This window comes from Oncorhynchus kisutch, linkage group LG13, assembly GCF_002021735.2.
Source record: "Oncorhynchus kisutch isolate 150728-3 linkage group LG13, Okis_V2, whole genome shotgun sequence".
NCBI classification, from domain to species: Eukaryota; Metazoa; Chordata; class Actinopteri; order Salmoniformes; family Salmonidae; genus Oncorhynchus; species Oncorhynchus kisutch.
In genome coordinates this window covers 25,382,300-25,409,287 of record NC_034186.2, presented here as the reverse complement: position 1 = coordinate 25,409,287, position 26,988 = coordinate 25,382,300, and the positions used below count along the sequence as shown (strand labels likewise).

Genomic DNA, 26,988 nt, shown 5'->3' with positions numbered 1-26,988 from the left:
AGGAACAAGAAGGTGTAAGGATATCAGGCCAATACAGATACCTACTTAGTGCATCTACAATTTATCGTAACTACGCCATAATCTGTATAAGCAGGGGAATAGATAATCCAAACTAATAGACAAATGAACTGAAAGGTAGATGAGGTGTAGAGTCAGCAGGATGAGGAGAGGGTTCCAGCTGACTGCGTTACTACAGGGTCCTTCTGGTACACTAGGTCACTGTTAGGACTCGTTCTCCAACGGCCCGCCAGTCTTTCCAGAACCTTCCTCATTAGATTTAAGGGATGAAAGAACGGACTGTGGGGATTTTCCCCAGTCTGTGGTCTCCAGCTGCAGCGGAGAGTGCTCATAAGAGCCAGACGCCAGGGGGACCAGTCAGCAGACCACACTGACTTGATTCACCAGGAGAGGATCTATTGAGGACCGTGAGACTCTGCTCCCTACCACACAGCAACCATCTCCCATGGAAAATCACAGTCTCAACCCCAAACACACAGAGGGGAAGACCAAACAACATAAGGCTACACAGAAGACAACATCACCTACAGTTGAAGTCTGAAGTTACCATACACTCAAAAAAAAAGTTTTGGCAAGTTGGTTAGGACATCAACTTTGTGCATGACAAATAATTTTTCCAACAATTGTTTACAGATTAGTTCACTTATAATTCACTTTATCACAATTCCAGTGGGTCAGAAGTTGACTGTGCCTTTAAACAGCAAATTCCAGAAAATAATGTCATGGCTTTAGAAGCTTCTAATTGACATAATTTGAGTGAATTGGAGGTGTACCTGTGGATGTATTTCAAGGCCTACCTTCAAACTCAGTGCCTCTTTGCTTGACATCATGGGAAAATCAATAGAAATCAGCCAAGACCTCCACAAGTCTGGTTCATCCTTGGGAGCAAATTCCAAAAGCCTGAAGAAGACACGTTCATCTGTACAAACAATAGTATGCAAGTATAAACACCATGGGACCACGCAGCCATCATACCACTCAGGAAAGAGACGCGTTCTGTCTCCTAGAGATTAACGTTCTTTGGTGCGAAAGGTGAAAATCAATCCCAGAACAGCAAAGGACCTTGTGAAGATGCTGGAGGAAACGGGTACAAAAGTGTCTATATCCAGAGTAAAACGAGTCCTATATCAACATAACCTGAAAGGCCACTCAGCAAGGAAGAAGCCACTGCTCCAAAACCGCCATAAATAATCCAGAATATGGTTTGCAACTGCACATGGGGTCAAAGATCATACTTTTTGGAGAAATGTCCTCTGGTCTGATGAAACAAAAATAGAAATGTTTGGCCATAAAGATCATCGTTATGTTTGGAGGAAAAAGGGGGAGTCTTGCAAGCCGAAGAACACCATCCCAACCGTGAAGCACGGGGGTGACAGCATCATGTTGTGGGGGTGCTTTGCTGCAGGAGGGACTGGTACACTTCACAAAATAGATGGCATCACGAGGTAGGAAAATTATGTGGATATATTGAAGCAACATCTCAAGACAGTCAGGAAGTTAAAGCTTGGTCGCAAATGGGTCTTACAAATGGACAATGACCCAAAGCATACTTCCAAAGTTGTGGCAAAATGGCTTAAGGACAACAAAGTATTATCAATATCAAAGGTATTGGAGTGGCCATCACAAAGCCCTGACCTCAATCCAATAGAAAATGTGTGGGCAGAACTGAAAATGCATGTGTGAGCAAGGAGGCCTACAAACCTGACTCGGTTACACCAGCTCTGTCAGGAGGAATGGGCCAAAGTTCATCCAACTTATTGTGGGAAGCTTGTGGAAGGCTACCCGAAACGTTTGAGCCAAGTTAAACAATTTAAAGGCAATGCTAAAATACTAATTGAGTGAATGTAAACTTCTGACCCACTGGGAATGTGATGAAAGAAATAAAAGCTGAAATACATGATTTTCTCTACTATTATTCTGACATTTCACATTCTTATAATAAAGTGGTGATCCTAACTGACCTAAGACAGGGAATTTTTCAGGAATTGTGAAAAACTGAGTTTAAATGTATTTGGCTAAGTTTTATGTAAACTTCCGACTTCAACTGTACATAGGTATGTGGACACAACTTGAAATTAACGGATTCAGCTATTTCAGCCACGGCTGTTGCTGACAGGTGTAGAAAATCGAGCACACAGCCATGCAATCTCCATAGACAAGCATTGGCAGTAGAATGGCCTCACTGAAGAGCTCAGTGACTTTCAACATGGCACAGTCATAGGATACCACGTTTCTAAGTTCGTCAAATTTCTGCCCACTTGTGAAGTGGAAATGTCTTAGAAGCAACAACGGCTCAGCCGCGAAGTGGTAGGCCACACAAGCTCACAGTACGAGACCGGTGAGTTCTTAAGCGCGTAAAAAAATTGTCTGTCCTCAGTTGCAAAGCTCACTACTGAGTTCCAAACTGCCTCTGGAAACAACATCAGCACAATAATTGTTTGTCGGGAGCGTCAAACGGCTGAGCCATTTGCAAATAAATTCATTAAAAATCCTACAATGTGATTTTCTGGATTTTTCCCCCGCATTTTGTCTGTCATAGTTGAAGTGTACCCATGATGAAAATTACAGGCCTCTCATCTTTTTAAGTGGGAGAACTTGCACAATTGGTGGCTGACTAAATACCTTTTTGCCCCATTGTATGAGCAGAACATGACATGCTGAACAATGAAAGAGAAAGGCTAGGAGGGTAGATGGAGAGGAAAAGAGATTACGAGAGGGGTACAGACAGAGTAAATTAAGTAAGACAGAGTCCTTGTCATAGCGCAAGAAAGACAGAGGGACTCCCAGCCCCCTGCTGCTCCACCGGGTTTACCGGGCGCTCTCTTCCCCCGGGGCTGAGGGGGGATCTGGGGGATGGATGGGGGAACGGTCAGTCCAGGTCAGCTCAGAAATGAGGCTGTAAAGCGGTGGGGAGTCTGAGGGGTCAGCGCCGATGGACTCCTGGATGTCTCAGACCAGCATATCACACAGTCATTCACACTCATTTGTTACAGTCTCCAGCCCCCTACAACGTCACGATGCCTTGTGGGGGTAGGCAGGGGGCAGCAGTAGCAGACAGTCCAGAGAGGGAATGAATGTCTCGGCTGGCTGGCGGACAGGCTCCATACCCCTGGGGTAAAGACACTTACAGGCTTAAAGCCCCTCGGTCTGTGGCATGCAGCTCAGATAAGAGACAAGGTACAGAGAGGACCAGGCCAATATTGCAATTTTTCCTATTTCAGTACAAGTTACATTAAACTGATTGTGTTGACCAGAATAGACTGCATATTGTTCTGCTTATTAACTTTCTCTGATTTATATGTCTAGATATGACTATACAGTACATAAAGAAAAACATACATTTTTGTAAAGTACATTTTTTGCAAACCTCTGACACTGCAGGGCCTATCGTGGCTGTATGTTTGAGCTTGTGCAGGAGAAGTCAGGGGTTAAGGTTAAGGGGATAGAGGTCAGGAGTCTTGCAGAAGGGGCAGTCAAGACGCGTGGGTCACTAGGCTGCAGCCTGCAGGTTAACAATACCTCAGACAGACAGATACATAAAGATAACCTACGAACAACATATACCCGGTCAGGCAATCAGTCTGTGACAGAAACAGGCATACATTACATTCATGGCACATTAGTACAATAGAAAAGCCCTACAAATAGAAACACGCATTCAAACATAGTAAACCCGAGTCAGAGAGACAGAAATAGCAACCCACAGACAATCCGATGGGGATATGGAATCTGGCTGTTCTAGTAATGTGTGACCCAGCGACAGGGGGATAGAGCAGAAGCCTCGTTGCTGACCAGCATTAACTGGCAGCTGAATGTTATGAGAGGCAGGCCGTGCTAATCTCAGCAGAGCTAGAGAAACAGGCTTGGGTGGAGAGGTTAGCGCTGCTCTCCTATTACTACTGACTCTTAATGATCAACAGACACCATGACTGACTGACTGTCGCTATCCCTTTCATATCAGCATTCAATGAAGTAGTCCTACTCCCCCATGAGTTAAACTGAATGAGCAGGTCTATCAGACAGTCAGTCTTTCAGAGAGATTGTATCCCTCACTAACTGGCTCAGCCACTAGCTTGTCTATGGGAGGAATGTAGTACATGTATGGTTTGGAAGTAGCTCTGTCTGGGTCATTGGTGTAGTAGTAGCTCTGTCTGGGTCGTTGGTGTAGAAGTAGCGCTGTCTGGGTCGTTGGTGTAGAAGTAGCGCTGTCTGGGTCGTTGGTGTAGAAGTAGCTCTGTCTGGGTCGTTGGTGTAGAAGTAGCTCTGTCTGGGTCGTTGGTGTAGAAGTAGCTCTGTCTGGGTCGTTGGTGTAGAAGTAGCTCTGTCTGGGTCGTTGGTGTAGAAGTAGCTCTGTCTGGGTCGTTGGTGTAGAAGTAGCTCTGTCTGGGTCGTTGGTGTAGAAGTAGCTAGTGTGATGTCCGGGAAGGGGTTGTTGAGGCTCTCCCTGCTGCTCCCCCACCCGTCTAGCACTAGTCCCCAGATGCACACAGGCCCTGTGATAGTGGGCTCGGTACGTCCCAAACCTGCCCCATTCAAACCAACACTCTTTCCATTCCAGGGCCCCTGGGTTCACAGCATGACACATAGCAGGGGGAAGATGCAGGGGCAGCATTGGTGGGTAGGGTGGCAGTGTCCCGAACCTTGAGGTAAAGCACTAGTCCAAGGTAATTACTGTACCTGAACTGACCCCTTCATTGCACTGTAAACACCCTAAACTAACGCCACCTATCACACTGATCACATCTAGCTAGATCACTGGCCAACCACCATGGTCAGCCTACACAATTACATTTTTTCACTACACCCACATCTTTATCACAAAAATAAAAAATATTTAACCATTCCAATATGCTGTAACTAACTTCTAACATGAGAAAACATACAACTCGAGCTTCTACTTTTAAAAATCCACCTTTCACCTTTTTTTTTCTCTCACCGTTGCCTCTTCCTATAGACCACCCTCTGCCCTGGACACCATATGTGAATTGATTGCCCCCCCATCTATCTTCAGAGCTAGTGCTGCTAGGTGACCTAAACTGGGACATGCTTAACACCCCGGCCATCCTTCAATCTAAGCTTGATGCCCTCAATCTCACATAAATGATCAATGAACCCACCAGGTACCACCCCAAATCCGTAAGCACCATCATAGATATTCCTAACCAACTTGTCCTCCAAATACACCTCTTCTGTTTTCAACCAAGATCTCAGCGATCACTGCCTCATTGCCTGCATCCTTAATGGATCCGCGGTCAAACAACCACCCCTCATCACTGTCAAACGCTCCCTAAAACACTTCAGCGATCAGGCCTTTCTAAACGACCTGGCCCGGGTATCCTGGAAGGATATTGACCTAATCCCGTCAGTAGAGGATGCCTGGGTATTCTTTAGAAGTGCACTCCTCACCATCTTAAATAAAAGCATGCCCAATTCAAAATGTAGAACCAGGAATAGATATAGCCCTTGGTTCTCTCCAGACCTGACTGCCCTTGACCAGCACAAAAACATCCTGTGGCGTTCTGCAATAGCTGGTGAACTCGCCTGGTTCACCAACTACTTCTCTGATAGAGTTCAGTGTTTCAAACTGGAGGGCCTGTTGTCCAGACCTCTGGCAGTCTCCATGGGGGTGCCACAGGGTTCAATTCTCGGGCCGACTCTTCTCTGTATACATCAATGGTCGCTCTTGCTGCTGGTGAATTATCTGATCCACCTCCACGCAAACGACACCATTTTGTATACCTCTGGCCCTTCTTTGGACACTGTGTTAACAAACTTCCAAACGAGCTTCAATGCCATACAACTCTCCTTCCATGGCCTCCAACTGCTCTTAAATGCAAGTAAAACTAAATGCATGCTCTCCAACCAATCACTGCCTGCACCTGCTCGCCTGTCCAACATCACTACTCTGGACGGTTCTGACTTAGAATATGTGGACAACTACAAATACCTAGGTGTCTGATTAGACTGTAAACTCTCATTCCAGACTCACATTAAGCATCTCCAATCCAAAATTAAATCTAGAATTGGCTTCCTATATCGCAACAAAACATCCCTCACTCATGCTGCCAAACATACCCTCGTAAAACTGACCATCCTACCGATCCGCGACTTCGGGGTGTCATTTACAAAATAGCCTTCAACACTCTACTCAACAAATTGGAACCAGTCTATCACAGTGCCATCAGTTGTCACCAAAGCCCCACATACTACCCACCACTGTGACCTGTATGCTCTCGTCGGCTGGCCCTCGCTTCATATTCGTCGCCAGACCCACTGGCTCCAGGTTATCTATAAGTCGTTGCACGGTAAAGCTCCGCCTTATCTCAGCTCACTGGTCACCATAGGTATATCTCACTGGTCACCATAGGTATATCTCACTGGTCAACCCCAAAGCCAATTCTTCCTTTGGCCGCCTCTCCTTCACTAGCTTTAAGCACCAGGTGTCAGAGCAGCTCACAGATCACTGCACCTGTACATAGCCCATCTGTGAATAGCCCATCCAGCTACCTCATCCCCATACTGTATTTATTTATTTATCTTGCTCCTTTGCACCCCAGTATCTCTACTTGCACATTCATAATATATATATATTTATATTCGGCACATCTACCATTATAGTGTTTAATTGCTATATTGTAATTACTTCGCCAACATGGCCTATTTATTGCCTTACCTCCCTTATCCTACCTCATTTACACTCACTGTATATAGACTTTTTCTACCGTCTTATGTTTGTTTATTCCATGTGTAACTCTGTGTTGTTGTATGTGTCGAACTACTTTTATCTTGGCCAGGTCGCAGTTGCAAATGAGAACTTGTTCTCAACTAGCCTACCTGGTTAAATAAAGGTGAAATAAAAAATACCTACATGCGTTTTATAGTAGTAAATATCCTGTTTGGTGGTTTGTAGTCAGATATTGTTTCACTGTTAATCACTGAGTGAATGGGAGGGCAGAGGTTAAAGGTGTTGATCTTATCACAGTAAGGCCTGACCTCACAGGACCTCCAGTCTCATGGTTACAGCCTGTTCCCATGGCCTAACTAAGCTTCCACCACCACCTTGGTCTGGGACTGTGTCCATCAGCACCGTGTGTCCAGCTTTGCCAAACTGCTCCCCTCACACACTCAGGCAGGGTAAACAGGGCAACTGCCACACCAGCCAGAGAAAAGAGCCATTTCATCCAGCCATGCAGTTTCCAATGTAAATACCCTTCTCTGTGTCCACAGTGTAGCCAGAGCCCAAACATTGTGGTGAGATGAAATCAACAGAGAGAGGGAGAGGAGCACACAGAAACTCATTTAACTTAATACCTCAATAAAACTGGGGCTCACATTACAGGTCCGTTTTGATTGCAAACATCAACTCTCACGTCACGAGTCAAGCTGCAAGGATTGATTGGGAGATCTGATTTCCAGACCTGAAATGTGCATTTTAGTATCTGGTATTTAAAATACTTTTGTTGTGCACTTGAATATTTTCAAATACACATACCAGAACAAGTACTTTGATTTGAGTATTTGAATGATTATTTGTAAAAAACAAAACAAATAGTCGGACGAATTGTATATCAAAAACACTGACTCAAATACACCCCCATACATTTAACCCAGGTAATTGAAAATAATATTTGAAAAGACTGTCAATACTTTCCAAGTGTATTTTCAAATAAATAAAAATATGCAACTACTTCTTATTTTTATTATAGCTACTTAGTTTGCAAATACAGTACCAGTCAAAAGTTTGGACAGACCTACTCATCCCAGGGTTTTTCTTTATTTTTACAATATTCTACATTGTAGAATAATATTGAAGACATCAAAACTATGAAATAACAAATATATAATCATGTAGTAAACAAAAAAGTATTAAACAAATCAAAATATATATTTGAGATTCTTCAATTTAACAACCCTTTGCCTTGACAGGTTTGCATACTCTTGGCATTCTCTCAACCAGCTTCATGAGGTAGTAACATGCAATGCATTTTAATTAACAGGTGAGCCTTGTTAAAAGTTAATTTGTGGAATTGGTTTCCTTCTTTAATGTGTTTGAGCCAATCAGTTGTGTTGTGACAAGGTATGGGAGGTGAACAGATATCCCTATGGCAAGAACAGCTCAAATAAGTAAAGAGAAACGACAGTCCATCATTATTTTAAGACATGAGTCAGTCAATGCGGAACATTTCAAGAACTTTGAAAGTTTCTTCAAGTGCAGTCGCAAAAACCATCAAGCACTATGATGAAACTGGCTCTCATGAGGACCGCCACAGGAAAGGAAGACCCAGAGTTACCTCTGCTGCAGAAGATAAGTTCATTAGAGTTACCAGCCTCAGAAATTGCAGCCCAAATAAATGCTTCACAGAGTTCAAGTAACAGACATCTCAACAACTATTCAGAGGAGACTGCGTGAATCAGGCCTTCATGGTTGAATCGCTGCAAAGAAACCCCTACTAAAGGACACCAATAAGAAGAAGAGACTTACTTGCCAAGAAATACGAGCAATGGACATTCGACCGGTGGAAAACTGTTCTTTGGTCTGATGAGTCCACATTTTTGGTTACAACCGCCATGTCTTAGTGAGACGCAGAGTAGGTGAACAGATGATCTCTGTTCACCTACTCTGTTGGACTGTTGGAAAAGCATTCCAGGTGAAGCTGGTTGAGATAATGCCAAGAGCGTGCAATGCTGTCATGAAGGCAACGGGTGGCTACTTTGAAGAATCTCAAATATATTTTGATTTGTTTAACACTTTTTTGGTTACTACGTGATTCCATGTGTGTTATTTCATAGTTTCAATGTCTTCACTATTATTCTACAATGTAGAAAAGAGTAAAAATAAAGAAAAATCCTGGAAAGTGTGCCCAAACTTTTGACTGGTACTGTATGTGAAAGTCATTGAGATATTTGAAATGGTATTTGAACCCAGGTCTGCTGATTTTCCAAGAATGTGTTTTGAATGGGGTTCCAAACATACACAAACAATACTCACTTGAGATAAGATGCTGGGCCTACCTGGTATCTATTTTTACCTGAGGACACATTTTCCACTTTCTTCCATAAACGCCTGCTGACTACTATGATACTGAAGCTGAAAGGCAGAGTGGACTGTGAGAACAAATGAGGTCAGAAGGGTACAGAACAAACAGAGTGATCTGGCTTGATGTGGACTAACATGGTACGAAGGATACTGGTACCAAATAAGCCAAAGCATCTTCCTCCCAGGAGCTCAGCTAAGAAACAAGATTTACAAGGTTGTTTTCAAATTCCACTTTGGCATGGGACGCTGGCAGGCGCAGGCCAGTTTTGTTTTTCCGTGATTTACTTTAATAAGTTCCTAAATACTGTGCTGTCCTGCTGCTGGCTTTACAGCTTCAGGAATGTAAAGAGACGGAGGAAATGGCTTTGGAATAGAGTAGTATTAGTTTGATTAGAAGACTCTAGAACATGGCGCCTTAACGCTCTGTCTCCACTCAGAGTGAGAGAGATTCTAAACTGTCAGAAGACCACTGCTATCGGTCAGAGGTGTGATGAGACACTTCAGCTGTTTACTCTCTCTTGTCCTCTCAGTCTTTCTCTCTGTCCCCTTCTCCAATAACCTCTGACCCTGCCAAGGTCTGACAGACGTGCACATCCGCCCCAATCCATCGCGGTAAACTGCTTCCTTTTCTCCCGTTCACCCCAACAACTCTAAACACTGACTGGAAAGCAGGCTATTCCCCCCAGAAGTTAACACAGGAACTGCATGTTTTTTTTCCTACAAACACAACTGGCTATGTTTATAAACCACAGTAGAGAGTTACAGGGCGTTTTTCTCTCTCTGACAGACAGTTTATCCCAACAAAGTTGTGGTCACCTTGCCTCACCAGTGTCACCCCCCCAGTCAGGAGTCCCGGCGGGGCAGTGTGGGGTGACGGAGGGTGTGTGTGTGTGTGTCCAGGATGTGTGTAGTATACCTGCAGGAGGAGCCTCTCAAAAGCAAGGCAGGAGTCCCAGCGGGGCAGTGTGGGGTGACGGAGGGTGTGTGTGTGTGTGTATGTGTGTCCAGGGTGTGTGTAGTATACCTGCAGGAGGAGCCTCTCAAAAGCAAGGCAGGAGTCCCAGCGGGGCAGTGTGGGGTGACGGAAGGTGTGTGTGTGTGTATGTGTGTCCAGGGTGTGTGTAGTATACCTGCAGGAGGAGCCTCTCAAAAGCAAGGCAGGAGTCCCAGCGGGGCAGTGTGGGGTGACGGAGGGTCTGGGCGGTGGCCAGGCCCAGCTGTATTACCCCACAGTGACTCTCTAGAGCCCCCCAGTTGCTCTTAAACAGCTGTATGTAGGAACACAGCTGCTCCGGGGTCACACGGCCTGAGAGAGGGAGAGACAAAACCGACATGAGGAAATAATATTCATTTCTTATTAATCTATTCAATGTAATTTAATTAAACCAGTCGATCATACAACCGATAACATAGTATTGTATGGTTCAGTGCATACACACTAGCATACTCATACTAGTCTGCCATACTAGAGCCAGACTCCACAGGCAGAGGAGAGAGAAGAGAAGCTTGGAGGAGACGGCTGTGAGAACCTCAGCCATAATCATGTATTGGGCAAACTGTATTTTCTGTGAAAGTGTGTATCTGTAAGTGTTATTGTCGAAGTGTGGGGGTCTGTTTTATATGAGTCAGCGTGTGATAGAATGTGTGAAGTAGTATTTGCCCCCTTTGCAGCAAGACAATGATCCAAAACACACATTGAAGTCTACATGAAAATGGCTAAAAAGCAACAAATCTGAAGTTGAAGTGGAATGTTTTAGTCAAAGTCCAGACCTAGTCCCAATTGAGATGTTGTGGCAGGACTTCAAACAAGCAGTTCATTCTTAAAAAACACACATGTTACTGTTACAGCAGCTCTTTATGGAAGAGTGGGCCAGAATTCCTCCACAGCGACGTGTGAGACTGATCAACAACTACAGGAAGTGTTTGGTTGGTGTCATTGCAGCTAAAGGTGGAACAACCAGTTATTGAGTGTAAGGGTGCAATTACTTTTTCACACAGGGCATTGGGTGTTGCATAACTTAGTTTATTAAATAAATAAGTATACCTTTTTTGCGTTATTTGTAAACTCAGGTTCCCTTTATCTAATATTAGGTTTTGGTTGAAGATCTGATAATATTCAGTATCAGAAACATGCTAAATTAGAGAACATCAGAAAGGGGCATGGCACTGTATATACTGTGTGTGTGAGTGAGTGAGTGAGTGAGTGAGTGAGTGAGTGATAAGAGTCCCTGTGAGGCTGTCTAAGACTGACTAATACGTGTGAATCAAAGGTTGTCTGATTATTTGCAGAGCTGGCAGAGTGAAGCTGGGTTCCTCAGACTGTTTAAGACCCTCCCTCCTCTAAGGATGATTCACAGAGACACATGAAGAAGTGGGGGAGGTGGGGGTGAGGAGGGCAGCCTGGAGGTAGATGGACAGGGGGACGGAGCGACGCCAGGACTGGGGGCGAGAGGAGAGGGGTACACATTAACTCCCCATAAACCCCACTTCTTCATGTTGATGTTCAGAACCAGGAACAGATGTGGGACTATTTCCTGTTGGATTACACAGCCAATGTTTTCTTTAGCATGAATAGAGGAGAAACAGAGGCGGAATGAAAAATGGGGCACAACGTTCCAGAATACAAAACAAAGTATGGAGTCATGTTAAGTACAGACATAACGACTTCAATTGAACAACTTTGTTATTAACGCTGGATTATAAAACGTGTTGAGTTTTCATCAAGAACGGTTAGACTGGCAGGGTTAGCCTAACAACAAAGGACTCCTATTCCCAGAAATCAAAGTCTAATGCTGAGTATAGTTCACAGTGTGCAAGACTGCTGAAACTGAGCCTGTTGGGTAATGTGGTCTTCTCACCGTCCTAAACCAACCTGTATGTGCTCTCTGTGTGGCACCATCCGGCAGAATGGAAGATGTGTTCAAAAGCAAATCAGGAAACATTTGCAACATTAAAAGATAATTGAGGAATGGACCCGGATCCAGGAATATCCAGACAGTGAAAAGCCCTATTGTGAACAGCCCTGGCCGTGGCAGTAAAAAAGCCTGGAAGGATACACAGGCATCACCGAGCCTGATGTGCCAACAATAACTCAGCCCATGAGTGGGAAGGAAAACCACAGCCAGGGCCAAACATAATTTAGCCCTAGAACAGGCCTGAGAGAGGGAGATACTGGGGGACAACAATAATCTAGCCCAGAGGTAAGGGTAAAGTGTGAGAACACGCTAAGGAAAGAAAGAGAAAATGATGGAGAGAAGAATGAAAGGCCCACAAAGAGTCTGAGGATCAACCAACATTCAACCCCTGAACGATGCTAGGAAGCCAAGGGCCAACCATTATTAACCCTAAAACTGTACCAGGGGGATGACTTGCATTTTTAGTTGGATAGTATGTGGGTGACTCAGGGACTAAGAAGTACTGTCTGTTTGAGCATGAAGCTGAACAGTGCTGATTCTCACTCACAGTCCTGGCTTGTACATCATGGTGCTGCATGGACCAGAGGAGGGAGCAGGGGATTTTATTCATGCAGAGTAGGGGAAAGACCTGGGGCGTTTATTTATGGACACATCACTGGGCCTACTCCTAAACTGTACAGTAGAGTACACACAACACGCTCAGCCACATCGCTACACCTGTGTGTATAAATGAGGGAAGCAGCAAGCGAGAAAAGGGACAGACTGTGCAGCTGCATACAGCATGTGTCATGTTCATAAAGAAACAGAATATGTAGCCCGGCTCTTCTTCTCCTCTTTAGAATGTGAGAATATGTAGCCCGGCTCTTCTTCTCCTCTTTAGAATGTGAGAATATGTAGCCCGGCTCTTCTTCTCCTCTTTAGAATGTGAGAATATGTAGCCCGGCTCTTCTTCTCCTCTTTAGAATGTGAGAATATGTAGCCCGGCTCTTCTTCTCCTCTTTAGAATGTGAGAATATGTAGCCAGGCTCTTCTTCTCCTCTTTAGAATGTGAGAATATGTAGCCCGGCTCTTCTTCTCCTCTTTAGAATGTGAGAATATGTAGCCCGGCTCTTCTTCTCCTCTTTAGAATGTGAGAATATGTAGCCCGGCTCTTCTTCTCCTCTTTAGAATATGTAGCCCGGCTCTTCTTCAGCTCCTTAGAATGTGAGAATATGTAGCCTGGCTCTTCTTCAGCTCTAGAATGTGAGAATATGTAGCCTGGCTCTTCTTCAGCTCTAGAATGTGAGAATATGTAGCCTGGCTCTTCTTCTCCTCTTTAGAATGTGAGAATATGTAGCCCGGCTCTTCTTCTCCTCTTTAGAATGTGAGAATATGTAGCCTGGCTCTTCTTCTCCTCTTTAGAATGTGAGAATATGTAGCCCGGCTCCTCTTCAGCTCTTTAGAATGTGACAATATGTAGCCCGGCTCTTCTTCTCCTCAGAATATGTAGCCTGGCTCTTCTTCTCCTCTTTAGAATGTGAGAATATGTAGCCTGGCTCTTCTTCAGCTCTTTAGAATGTGAGAATATGTAGCCCGGCTCTTCTTCTCCTCTTTAGAATGTGAGAATATGTAGCCCGGCTCTTCTTCTCCTCTTTAGAATGTGAGAATATGTAGCCCGGCTCCTCTTCAGCTCTTTAGAATGTGACAATATGTAGCCCGGCTCTTCTTCTCCTCTTTAGAATGTGACAATATGTAGCCCGGCTCTTCTTCTCCTCTTTAGAATGTGACAATATGTAGCCCGGCTCTTCTTCTCCTCTTTAGAATGTGAGAATATGTAGCCCGGCTCTTCTTCAGCTCTTTAGAATGTGAGAATATGTAGCCCGGCTCTTCTTCTCCTCTTTAGAATATGTAGCCCGGCTCCTCTTCAGCTCTTTAGAATGTGACAATATGTAGCCCGGCTCTTCTTCTCCTCTTTAGAATATGTAGCCTGGCTCTTCTTCAGCTCCTTAGAATGTGAGAATATGTAGCCTGGCTCTTCTTCAGCTCTAGAATGTGAGAATATGTAGCCTGGCTCTTCTTCAGCTCTAGAATGTGAGAATATGTAGCCTGGCTCTTCTTCTCCTCTTTAGAATGTGAGCATATGTAGCCCGGCTCTTCTTCTCCTCTTTAGAATGTGAGAATATGTAGCCTGGCTCTTCTTCTCCTCTTTAGAATGTGAGAATATGTAGCCCGGCTCCTCTTCAGCTCTTTAGAATGTGACAATATGTAGCCCGGCTCTTCTTCTCCTCAGAATATGTAGCCTGGCTCTTCTTCTCCTCTTTAGAATGTGAGAATATGTAGCCTGGCTCTTCTTCAGCTCTTTAGAATGTGACAATATGTAGCCCGGCTCTTCTTCTCCTCTTTAGAATGTGACAATATGTAGCCCGGCTCTTCTTCTCCTCTTTAGAATGTGAGAATATGTAGCCCGGCTCTTCTTCTCCTCTTTAGAATGTGAGAATATGTAGCCCGGCTCTTCTTCTCCTCTTTAGAATGTGACAATATGTAGCCCGGCTCTTCTTCTCCTCTTTAGAATGTGACAATATGTAGCCCGGCTCTTCTTCTCCTAATTAGAATGTGACAATATGTAGCCCGGCTCTTCTTCTCCTCTTTAGAATGTGAGAATATGTAGCCCGGCTCTTCTTCTCCTCTTTAGAATGTGAGAATATGTAGCCCGGCACTTCTTCTCCTCTTTAGAATGTGAGAATATGTAGCCCGGCTCTTCTTCTCCTCTTTAGAATGTGAGAATATGTAGCCCGGCTCTTCTTCTCCTCTTTAGAATGTGAGAATATGTAGCCCGGCTCTTCTTCTCCTCTTTAGAATGTGAGAATATGTAGCCCGGCTCTTCTTCTCCTCTTTAGAATGTGAGAATATGTAGCCCGGCTCTTCTTCAGCTCTTTAGAATGTGAGAATATGTAGCCCGGCTCTTCTTCTCCTCTTTAGAATATGTAGCCCGGCTCCTCTTCAGCTCTTTAGAATGTGACAATATGTAGCCCGGCTCTTCTTCTCCTCTTTAGAATATGTAGCCTGGCTCTTCTTCAGCTCTAGAATGTGAGAATATGTAGCCTGGCTCTTCTTCAGCTCTAGAATGTGAGAATATGTAGCCTGGCTCTTCTTCTCCTCTTTAGAATGTGAGCATATGTAGCCCGGCTCTTCTTCTCCTCTTTAGAATGTGAGAATATGTAGCCTGGCTCTTCTTCTCCTCTTTAGAATGTGAGAATATGTAGCCCGGCTCCTCTTCAGCTCTTTAGAATGTGACAATATGTAGCCCGGCTCTTCTTCTCCTCAGAATATGTAGCCCGGCTCTTCTTCTCCTCTTTAGAATGTGAGAATATGTAGCCCGGCTCCTCTTCAGCTCTTTAGAATGTGACAATATGTAGCCCGGCTCTTCTTCTCCTCTTTAGAATGTGACAATATGTAGCCCGGCTCTTCTTCTCCTCTTTAGAATGTGAGAATATGTAGCCCGGCTCTTCTTCTCCTCTTTAGAATGTGAGAATATGTAGCCCGGCTCTTCTTCTCCTCTTTAGAATGTGACAATATGTAGCCCGGCTCTTCTTCTCCTCTTTAGAATGTGACAATATGTAGCCCGGCTCTTCTTCTCCTAATTAGAATGTGACAATATGTAGCCCGGCTCTTCTTCTCCTCTTTAGAATGTGACAATATGTAGCCCGGCTCTTCTTCTCCTCTTTAGAATGTGAGAATATGTAGCCCGGCTCTTCTTCTCCTCTTTAGAATGTGAGAATATGTAGCCCGGCCCTTCTTCTCCTCTTTAGAATGTGAGAATATGTAGCCCGGCTCTTCTTCTCCTCTTTAGAATGTGAGAATATGTAGCCCGGCTCTTCTTCTCCTCTTTAGAATGTGAGAATATGTAGCCCGGCTCTTCTTCTCCTCTTTAGAATGTGAGAATATGTAGCCCGGCTCTTCTTCTCCTCTTTAGAATGTGAGAATATGTAGCCCGGCTCTTCTTCTCCTCTTTAGAATGTGAGAATATGTAGCCCGGCTCCTCTTCAGCTCTTTAGAATGTGACAATATGTAGCCCGGCTCTTCTTCTCCTCAGAATATGTAGCCTGGCTCTTCTTCTCCTCTTTAGAATGTGAGAATATGTAGCCTGGCTCTTCTTCAGCTCTTTAGAATGTGAGAATATGTAGCCCGGCTCTTCTTCTCCTCTTTAGAATGTGAGAATATGTAGCCCGGCTCTTCTTCTCCTCTTTAGAATGTGAGAATATGTAGCCCGGCTCCTCTTCAGCTCTTTAGAATGTGACAATATGTAGCCCGGCTCTTCTTCTCCTCTTTAGAATGTGACAATATGTAGCCCGGCTCTTCTTCTCCCCTTTAGAATGTGAGAATATGTAGCCCGGCTCTTCTTCTCCTCTTTAGAATGTGAGAATATGTAGCCCGGCTCCTCTTCAGCTCTTTAGAATGTGACAATATGTAGCCCGGCTCTTCTTCTCCTCTTTAGAATGTGACAATATGTAGCCCGGCTCTTCTTCTCCTCTTTAGAATGTGACAATATGTAGCCCGGCTCTTCTTCTCCTCTTTAGAATGTGAGAATATGTAGCCCGGCTCTTCTTCAGCTCTTTAGAATGTGAGAATATGTAGCCCGGCTCTTCTTCTCCTCTTTAGAATATGTAGCCCGGCTCCTCTTCAGCTCTTTAGAATGTGACAATATGTAGCCCGGCTCTTCTTCTCCTCTTTAGAATATGTAGCCTGGCTCTTCTTCAGCTCCTTAGAATGTGAGAATATGTAGCCTGGCTCTTCTTCAGCTCTAGAATGTGAGAATATGTAGCCTGGCTCTTCTTCAGCTCTAGAATGTGAGAATATGTAGCCTGGCTCTTCTTCTCCTCTTTAGAATGTGAGCATATGTAGCCCGGCTCTTCTTCTCCTCTTTAGAATGTGAGAATATGTAGCCTGGCTCTTCTTCTCCTCTTTAGAATGTGAGAATATGTAGCCCGGCTCCTCTTCAGCTCTTTAGAATGTGACAATATGTAGCCCGGCTCTTCTTCTCCTCAGAATATGTAGCCTGGCTCTTCTTCTCCTCTTTAGAATGTGAGAATATGTAGCCTGGCTCTTCTTCAGCTCTTTAGAATGTGACAATATGTAGCCCGGCTCTTCTTCTCCTCTTTAGAATGTGACAATATGTAGCCCGGCTCTTCTTCTCCTCTTTAGAATGTGAGAATATGTAGCCCGGCTCTTCTTCTCCTCTTTAGAATGTGAGAATATGTAGCCCGGCTCTTCTTCTCCTCTTTAGAATGTGACAATATGTAGCCCGGCTCTTCTTCTCCTCTTTAGAATGTGACAATATGTAGCCCGGCTCTTCTTCTCCTAATTAGAATGTGACAATATGTAGCCCGGCTCTTCTTCTCCTCTTTAGAATGTGAGAATATGTAGCCCGGCTCTTCTTCTCCTCTTTAGAATGTGAGAATATGTAGCCCGGCACTTCTTCTCCTCTTTAGAATGTGAGAATATGTAGCCCGGCTCTTCTTCTCCTCTTTAGAATGTGAGAATATGTAGCCCGGCTCTTCTTCTCCTCTTTAGAATGTGAGAATATGTAGCCCGGCTCTTCTTCTCCTCTTTAGAATGTGAGAATATGTAGCCCGGCTCTTCTTCTCCTCTTTAGAATGTGAGAATATGTAGCCCGGCTCTTCTTCAGCTCTTTAGAATGTGAGAATATGTAGCCCGGCTCTTCTTCTCCTCTTTAGAATATGTAGCCCGGCTCCTCTTCAGCTCTTTAGAATGTGACAATATGTAGCCCGGCTCTTCTTCTCCTCTTTAGAATATGTAGCCTGGCTCTTCTTCAGCTCTAGAATGTGAGAATATGTAGCCTGGCTCTTCTTCAGCTCTAGAATGTGAGAATATGTAGCCTGGCTCTTCTTCTCCTCTTTAGAATGTGAGCATATGTAGCCCGGCTCTTCTTCTCCTCTTTAGAATGTGAGAATATGTAGCCTGGCTCTTCTTCTCCTCTTTAGAATGTGAGAATATGTAGCCCGGCTCCTCTTCAGCTCTTTAGAATGTGACAATATGTAGCCCGGCTCTTCTTCTCCTCAGAATATGTAGCCCGGCTCTTCTTCTCCTCTTTAGAATGTGAGAATATGTAGCCCGGCTCCTCTTCAGCTCTTTAGAATGTGACAATATGTAGCCCGGCTCTTCTTCTCCTCTTTAGAATGTGACAATATGTAGCCCGGCTCTTCTTCTCCTCTTTAGAATGTGAGAATATGTAGCCCGGCTCTTCTTCTCCTCTTTAGAATGTGAGAATATGTAGCCCGGCTCTTCTTCTCCTCTTTAGAATGTGAGAATATGTAGCCCGGCTCTTCTTCTCCTCTTTAGAATGTGAGAATATGTAGCCCGGCTCTTCTTCTCCTCTTTAGAATGTGAGAATATGTAGCCCGGCTCTTCTTCTCCTCTTTAGAATGTGAGAATATGTAGCCCGGCTCCTCTTCAGCTCTTTAGAATGTGACAATATGTAGCCCGGCTCTTCTTCTCCTCAGAATATGTAGCCTGGCTCTTCTTCTCCTCTTTAGAATGTGAGAATATGTAGCCTGGCTCTTCTTCAGCTCTTTAGAATGTGAGAATATGTAGCCCGGCTCTTCTTCTCCTCTTTAGAATGTGAGAATATGTAGCCCGGCTCTTCTTCTCCTCTTTAGAATGTGAGAATATGTAGCCCGGCTCCTCTTCAGCTCTTTAGAATGTGACAATATGTAGCCCGGCTCTTCTTCTCCTCTTTAGAATGTGACAATATGTAGCCCGGCTCTTCTTCTCCCCTTTAGAATGTGAGAATATGTAGCCCGGCTCTTCTTCTCCTCTTTAGAATGTGAGAATATGTAGCCCGGCTCTTCTTCTCCTCTTTAGAATGTGAGAATATGTAGCCCGGCTCTTCTTCAGCTCTTTAGAATGTGAGAATATGTAGCCCGGCTCTTCTTCTCCTCTTTAGAATATGTAGCCCGGCTCCTCTTCAGCTCTTTAGAATGTGACAATATGTAGCCCGGCTCTTCTTCTCCTCTTTAGAATGTGAGAATATGTAGCCCGGCTCTTCTTCTCCTCTTTAGAATGTGAGAATATGTAGCCCGGCTCCTCTTCAGCTCTTTAGAATGTGACAATATGTAGCCCGGCTCTTCTTCTCCTCTTTAGAATGTGACAATATGTAGCCCGGCTCTTCTTCTCCTCTTTAGAATGTGACAATATGTAGCCCGGCTCTTCTTCTCCTAATTAGAATGTGACAATATGTAGCCCGGCTCTTCTTCTCCTCTTTAGAATGTGAGAATATGTAGCCTGGCTCTTCTTCAGCTCTTTAGAATGTGAGAATATGTAGCCCGGCTCTTCTTCTCCTCTTTAGAATGTGAGAATATGTAGCCCGGCTCTTCTTCTCCTCTTTAGAATGTGAGAATATGTAGCCCGGCTCCTCTTCAGCTCTTTAGAATGTGACAATATGTAGCCCGGCTCTTCTTCTCCTCTTTAGAATGTGACAATATGTAGCCCGGCTCTTCTTCTCCTCTTTAGAATGTGACAATATGTAGCCCGGCTCTTCTTCTCCTCTTTAGAATGTGAGAATATGTAGCCCGGCTCTTCTTCAGCTCTTTAGAATGTGAGAATATGTAGCCCGGCTCTTCTTCTCCTCTTTAGAATATGTAGCCCGGCTCCTCTTCAGCTCTTTAGAATGTGACAATATGTAGCCCGGCTCTTCTTCTCCTCTTTAGAATATGTAGCCTGGCTCTTCTTCAGCTCCTTAGAATGTGAGAATATGTAGCCTGGCTCTTCTTCAGCTCTAGAATGTGAGAATATGTAGCCTGGCTCTTCTTCAGCTCTAGAATGTGAGAATATGTAGCCTGGCTCTTCTTCTCCTCTTTAGAATGTGAGCATATGTAGCCCGGCTCTTCTTCTCCTCTTTAGAATGTGAGAATATGTAGCCTGGCTCTTCTTCTCCTCTTTAGAATGTGAGAATATGTAGCCCGGCTCCTCTTCAGCTCTTTAGAATGTGACAATATGTAGCCCGGCTCTTCTTCTCCTCAGAATATGTAGCCTGGCTCTTCTTCTCCTCTTTAGAATGTGAGAATATGTAGCCTGGCTCTTCTTCAGCTCTTTAGAATGTGACAATATGTAGCCCGGCTCTTCTTCTCCTCTTTAGAATGTGACAATATGTAGCCCGGCTCTTCTTCTCCTCTTTAGAATGTGAGAATATGTAGCCCGGCTCTTCTTCTCCTCTTTAGAATGTGAGAATATGTAGCCCGGCTCTTCTTCTCCTCTTTAGAATGTGACAATATGTAGCCCGGCTCTTCTTCTCCTCTTTAGAATGTGACAATATGTAGCCCGGCTCTTCTTCTCCTAATTAGAATGTGACAATATGTAGCCCGGCTCTTCTTCTCCTCTTTAGAATGTGAGAATATGTAGCCCGGCTCTTCTTCTCCTCTTTAGAATGTGAGAATATGTAGCCCGGCACTTCTTCTCCTCTTTAGAATGTGAGAATATGTAGCCCGGCTCTTCTTCTCCTCTTTAGAATGTGAGAATATGTAGCCCGGCTCTTCTTCTCCTCTTTAGAATGTGAGAATATGTAGCCCGGCTCTTCTTCTCCTCTTTAGAATGTGAGAATATGTAGCCCGGCTCTTCTTCTCCTCTTTAGAATGTGAGAATATGTAGCCCGGCTCTTCTTCAGCTCTTTAGAATGTGAGAATATGTAGCCCGGCTCTTCTTCTCCTCTTTAGAATATGTAGCCCGGCTCCTCTTCAGCTCTTTAGAATGTGACAATATGTAGCCCGGCTCTTCTTCTCCTCTTTAGAATATGTAGCCTGGCTCTTCTTCAGCTCTAGAATGTGAGAATATGTAGCCTGGCTCTTCTTCAGCTCTAGAATGTGAGAATATGTAGCCTGGCTCTTCTTCTCCTCTTTAGAATGTGAGCATATGTAGCCCGGCTCTTCTTCTCCTCTTTAGAATGTGAGAATATGTAGCCTGGCTCTTCTTCTCCTCTTTAGAATGTGAGAATATGTAGCCCGGCTCCTCTTCAGCTCTTTAGAATGTGACAATATGTAGCCCGGCTCTTCTTCTCCTCAGAATATGTAGCCCGGCTCTTCTTCTCCTCTTTAGAATGTGAGAATATGTAGCCCGGCTCCTCTTCAGCTCTTTAGAATGTGACAATATGTAGCCCGGCTCTTCTTCTCCTCTTTAGAATGTGACAATATGTAGCCCGGCTCTTCTTCTCCTCTTTAGAATGTGAGAATATGTAGCCCGGCTCTTCTTCTCCTCTTTAGAATGTGAGAATATGTAGCCCGGCTCTTCTTCTCCTCTTTAGAATGTGACAATATGTAGCCCGGCTCTTCTTCTCCTCTTTAGAATGTGACAATATGTAGCCCGGCTCTTCTTCTCCTAATTAGAATGTGACAATATGTAGCCCGGCTCTTCTTCTCCTCTTTAGAATGTGACAATATGTAGCCCGGCTCTTCTTCTCCTCTTTAGAATGTGAGAATATGTAGCCCGGCTCTTCTTCTCCTCTTTAGAATGTGAGAATATGTAGCCCGGCCCTTCTTCTCCTCTTTAGAATGTGAGAATATGTAGCCCGGCTCTTCTTCTCCTCTTTAGAATGTGAGAATATGTAGCCCGGCTCTTCTTCTCCTCTTTAGAATGTGAGAATATGTAGCCCGGCTCTTCTTCTCCTCTTTAGAATGTGAGAATATGTAGCCCGGCTCTTCTTCTCCTCTTTAGAATGTGAGAATATGTAGCCCGGCTCTTCTTCTCCTCTTTAGAATGTGAGAATATGTAGCCCGGCTCCTCTTCAGCTCTTTAGAATGTGACAATATGTAGCCCGGCTCTTCTTCTCCTCAGAATATGTAGCCTGGCTCTTCTTCTCCTCTTTAGAATGTGAGAATATGTAGCCTGGCTCTTCTTCAGCTCTTTAGAATGTGAGAATATGTAGCCCGGCTCTTCTTCTCCTCTTTAGAATGTGAGAATATGTAGCCCGGCTCTTCTTCTCCTCTTTAGAATGTGAGAATATGTAGCCCGGCTCCTCTTCAGCTCTTTAGAATGTGACAATATGTAGCCCGGCTCTTCTTCTCCTCTTTAGAATGTGACAATATGTAGCCCGGCTCTTCTTCTCCCCTTTAGAATGTGAGAATATGTAGCCCGGCTCTTCTTCTCCTCTTTAGAATGTGAGAATATGTAGCCCGGCTCTTCTTCTCCTCTTTAGAATGTGAGAATATGTAGCCCGGCTCTTCTTCAGCTCTTTAGAATGTGAGAATATGTAGCCCGGCTCTTCTTCTCCTCTTTAGAATATGTAGCCCGGCTCCTCTTCAGCTCTTTAGAATGTGACAATATGTAGCCCGGCTCTTCTTCTCCTCTTTAGAATATGTAGCCTGGCTCTTCTTCAGCTCCTTAGAATGTGAGAATATGTAGCCTGGCTCTTCTTCAGCTCTAGAATGTGAGAATATGTAGCCTGGCTCTTCTTCAGCTATAGAATGTGAGAATATGTAGCCTGGCTCTTCTTCTCCTCTTTAGAATGTGAGCATATGTAGCCCGGCTCTTCTTCTCCTCTTTAGAATGTGAGAATATGTAGCCTGGCTCTTCTTCTCCTCTTTAGAATGTGAGAATATGTAGCCCGGCTCCTCTTCAGCTCTTTAGAATGTGACAATATGTAGCCCGGCTCTTCTTCTCCTCTTTAGAATGTGAGAATATGTAGCCCGGCTCTTCTTCTCCTCTTTAGAATGTGAGAATATGTAGCCCGGCTCCTCTTCAGCTCTTTAGAATGTGACAATATGTAGCCCGGCTCTTCTTCTCCTCTTTAGAATGTGACAATATGTAGCCCGGCTCTTCTTCTCCTCTTTAGAATGTGACAATATGTAGCCCGGCTCTTCTTCTCCTAATTAGAATGTGACAATATGTAGCCCGGCTCTTCTTCTCCTCTTTAGAATGTGAGAATATGTAGCCCGGCTCTTCTTCTCCTCTTTAGAATGTGAGAATATGTAGCCCGGCACTTCTTCTCCTCTTTAGAATGTGAGAATATGTAGCCCGGCTCTTCTTCTCCTCTTTAGAATGTGAGAATATGTAGCCCGGCTCTTCTTCTCCTCTTTAGAATGTGAGAATATGTAGCCCGGCTCTTCTTCTCCTCTTTAGAATGTGAGAATATGTAGCCTGGCTCTTCTTCTCCTCTTTAGAATATGTAGCCCGGCTCCTCTTCAGCTCTTTAGAATGTGACAATATGTAGCCCGGCTCTTCTTCTCCTCTTTAGAATATGTAGCCTGGCTCTTCTTCAGCTCCTTAGAATGTGAGAATATGTAGCCTGGCTCTTCTTCAGCTCTAGAATGTGAGAATATGTAGCCTGGCTCTTCTTCAGCTCTAGAATGTGAGAATATGTAGCCTGGCTCTTCTTCTCCTCTTTAGAATGTGAGCATATGTAGCCCGGCTCTTCTTCTCCTCTTTAGAATGTGAGAATATGTAGCCTGGCTCTTCTTCTCCTCTTTAGAATGTGAGAATATGTAGCCCGGCTCCTCTTCAGCTCTTTAGAATGTGACAATATGTAGCCCGGCTCTTCTTCTCTTCAGAATATGTAGCCCGGCTCTTCTTCTCCTCTTTAGAATGTGAGAATATGTAGCCCGGCTCCTCTTCAGCTCTTTAGAATGTGACAATATGTAGCCCGGCTCTTCTTCTCCTCAGAATATGTAGCCTGGCTCTTCTTCTCCTCTTTAGAATGTGAGAATATGTAGCCTGGCTCTTCTTCAGCTCTTTAGAATGTGACAATATGTAGCCCGGCTCTTCTTCTCCTCTTTAGAATGTGACAATATGTAGCCCGGCTCTTCTTCTCCTCTTTAGAATGTGAGAATATGTAGCCCGGCTCTTCTTCTCCTCTTTAGAATGTGAGAATATGTAGCCCGGCTCTTCTTCTCCTCTTTAGAATGTGACAATATGTAGCCCGGCTCTTCTTCTCCTCTTTAGAATGTGACAATATGTAGCCCGGCTCTTCTTCTCCTAATTAGAATGTGACAATATGTAGCCCGGCTCTTCTTCTCCTCTTTAGAATGTGAGAATATGTAGCCCGGCTCTTCTTCTCCTCTTTAGAATGTGAGAATATGTAGCCCGGCACTTCTTCTCCTCTTTAGAATGTGAGAATATGTAGCCCGGCTCTTCTTCTCCTCTTTAGAATGTGAGAATATGTAGCCCGGCTCTTCTTCTCCTCTTTAGAATGTGAGAATATGTAGCCCGGCTCTTCTTCTCCTCTTTAGAATGTGAGAATATGTAGCCCGGCTCTTCTTCTCCTCTTTAGAATGTGAGAATATGTAGCCCGGCTCTTCTTCAGCTCTTTAGAATGTGAGAATATGTAGCCCGGCTCTTCTTCTCCTCTTTAGAATATGTAGCCCGGCTCCTCTTCAGCTCTTTAGAATGTGACAATATGTAGCCCGGCTCTTCTTCTCCTCTTTAGAATATGTAGCCTGGCTCTTCTTCAGCTCCTTAGAATGTGAGAATATGTAGCCTGGCTCTTCTTCAGCTCTAGAATGTGAGAATATGTAGCCTGGCTCTTCTTCAGCTCTAGAATGTGAGAATATGTAGCCTGGCTCTTCTTCTCCTCTTTAGAATGTGAGCATATGTAGCCCGGCTCTTCTTCTCCTCTTTAGAATGTGAGAATATGTAGCCTGGCTCTTCTTCTCCTCTTTAGAATGTGAGAATATGTAGCCCGGCTCCTCTTCAGCTCTTTAGAATGTGACAATATGTAGCCCGGCTCTTCTTCTCCTCAGAATATGTAGCCCGGCTCTTCTTCTCCTCTTTAGAATGTGAGAATATGTAGCCCGGCTCCTCTTCAGCTCTTTAGAATGTGACAATATGTAGCCCGGCTCTTCTTCTCCTCTTTAGAATGTGACAATATGTAGCCCGGCTCTTCTTCTCCTCTTTAGAATGTGAGAATATGTAGCCCGGCTCTTCTTCTCCTCTTTAGAATGTGAGAATATGTAGCCCGGCTCTTCTTCTCCTCTTTAGAATGTGACAATATGTAGCCCGGCTCTTCTTCTCCTCTTTAGAATGTGACAATATGTAGCCCGGCTCTTCTTCTCCTAATTAGAATGTGACAATATGTAGCCCGGCTCTTCTTCTCCTCTTTAGAATGTGACAATATGTAGCCCGGCTCTTCTTCTCCTCTTTAGAATGTGAGAATATGTAGCCCGGCTCTTCTTCTCCTCTTTAGAATGTGAGAATATGTAGCCCGGCCCTTCTTCTCCTCTTTAGAATGTGAGAATATGTAGCCCGGCTCTTCTTCTCCTCTTTAGAATGTGAGAATATGTAGCCCGGCTCTTCTTCTCCTCTTTAGAATGTGAGAATATGTAGCCCGGCTCTTCTTCTCCTCTTTAGAATGTGAGAATATGTAGCCCGGCTCTTCTTCTCCTCTTTAGAATGTGAGAATATGTAGCCCGGCTCTTCTTCTCCTCTTTAGAATGTGAGAATATGTAGCCCGGCTCCTCTTCAGCTCTTTAGAATGTGACAATATGTAGCCCGGCTCTTCTTCTCCTCAGAATATGTAGCCTGGCTCTTCTTCTCCTCTTTAGAATGTGAGAATATGTAGCCTGGCTCTTCTTCAGCTCTTTAGAATGTGAGAATATGTAGCCCGGCTCTTCTTCTCCTCTTTAGAATGTGAGAATATGTAGCCCGGCTCTTCTTCTCCTCTTTAGAATGTGAGAATATGTAGCCCGGCTCCTCTTCAGCTCTTTAGAATGTGACAATATGTAGCCCGGCTCTTCTTCTCCTCTTTAGAATGTGACAATATGTAGCCCGGCTCTTCTTCTCCCCTTTAGAATGTGAGAATATGTAGCCCGGCTCTTCTTCTCCTCTTTAGAATATGTAGCCCGGCTCCTCTTCAGCTCTTTAGAATGTGACAATATGTAGCCCGGCTCTTCTTCTCCTCTTTAGAATATGTAGCCTGGCTCTTCTTCAGCTCCTTAGAATGTGAGAATATGTAGCCTGGCTCTTCTTCAGCTCTAGAATGTGAGAATATGTAGCCTGGCTCTTCTTCAGCTATAGAATGTGAGAATATGTAGCCTGGCTCTTCTTCAGCTATAGAATGTGAGAATATGTAGCCTGGCTCTTCTTCTCCTCTTTAGAATGTGAGCATATGTAGCCCGGCTCTTCTTCTCCTCTTTAGAATGTGAGAATATGTAGCCTGGCTCTTCTTCTCCTCTTTAGAATGTGAGAATATGTAGCCCGGCTCCTCTTCAGCTCTTTAGAATGTGACAATATGTAGCCCGGCTCTTCTTCTCCTCTTTAGAATGTGAGAATATGTAGCCCGGCTCTTCTTCTCCTCTTTAGAATGTGAGAATATGTAGCCCGGCTCCTCTTCAGCTCTTTAGAATGTGACAATATGTAGCCCGGCTCTTCTTCTCCTCTTTAGAATGTGACAATATGTAGCCCGGCTCTTCTTCTCCTCTTTAGAATGTGAGAATATGTAGCCCGGCTCTTCTTCTCCTCTTTAGAATGTGACAATATGTAGCCCGGCTCTTCTTCTCCTCTTTAGAATGTGACAATATGTAGCCCGGCTCTTCTTCTCCTCTTTAGAATGTGACAATATGTAGCCCGGCTCTTCTTCTCCTAATTAGAATGTGACAATATGTAGCCCGGCTCTTCTTCTCCTCTTTAGAATGTGAGAATATGTAGCCCGGCTCTTCTTCTCCTCTTTAGAATGTGAGAATATGTAGCCCGGCACTTCTTCTCCTCTTTAGAATGTGAGAATATGTAGCCCGGCTCTTCTTCTCCTCTTTAGAATGTGAGAATATGTAGCCCGGCTCTTCTTCTCCTCTTTAGAATGTGAGAATATGTAGCCCGGCTCTTCTTCTCCTCTTTAGAATGTGAGAATATGTAGCCCGGCTCTTCTTCTCCTCTTTAGAATATGTAGCCCGGCTCCTCTTCAGCTCTTTAGAATGTGACAATATGTAGCCCGGCTCTTCTTCTCCTCTTTAGAATATGTAGCCTGGCTCTTCTTCAGCTCCTTAGAATGTGAGAATATGTAGCCTGGCTCTTCTTCAGCTCTAGAATGTGAGAATATGTAGC

General features: G+C 44.3%; 1 protein-coding gene across 1 annotated transcript in view; it reads right to left on the bottom strand.

The window, feature by feature from the left end:
- LOC109903006 (sec1 family domain-containing protein 2) overlaps positions 1-26,988 on the bottom strand; it is a 221,786-nt gene that overhangs the window by 133,493 nt on the left and 61,305 nt on the right. Inside the window, exon 4 of the mRNA XM_031785822.1 lies at positions 10,186-10,361. Coding sequence (XP_031641682.1) covers positions 10,186-10,361 — 176 coding nt within the window. The remainder of the gene's footprint in view (positions 1-10,185; positions 10,362-26,988) is intronic.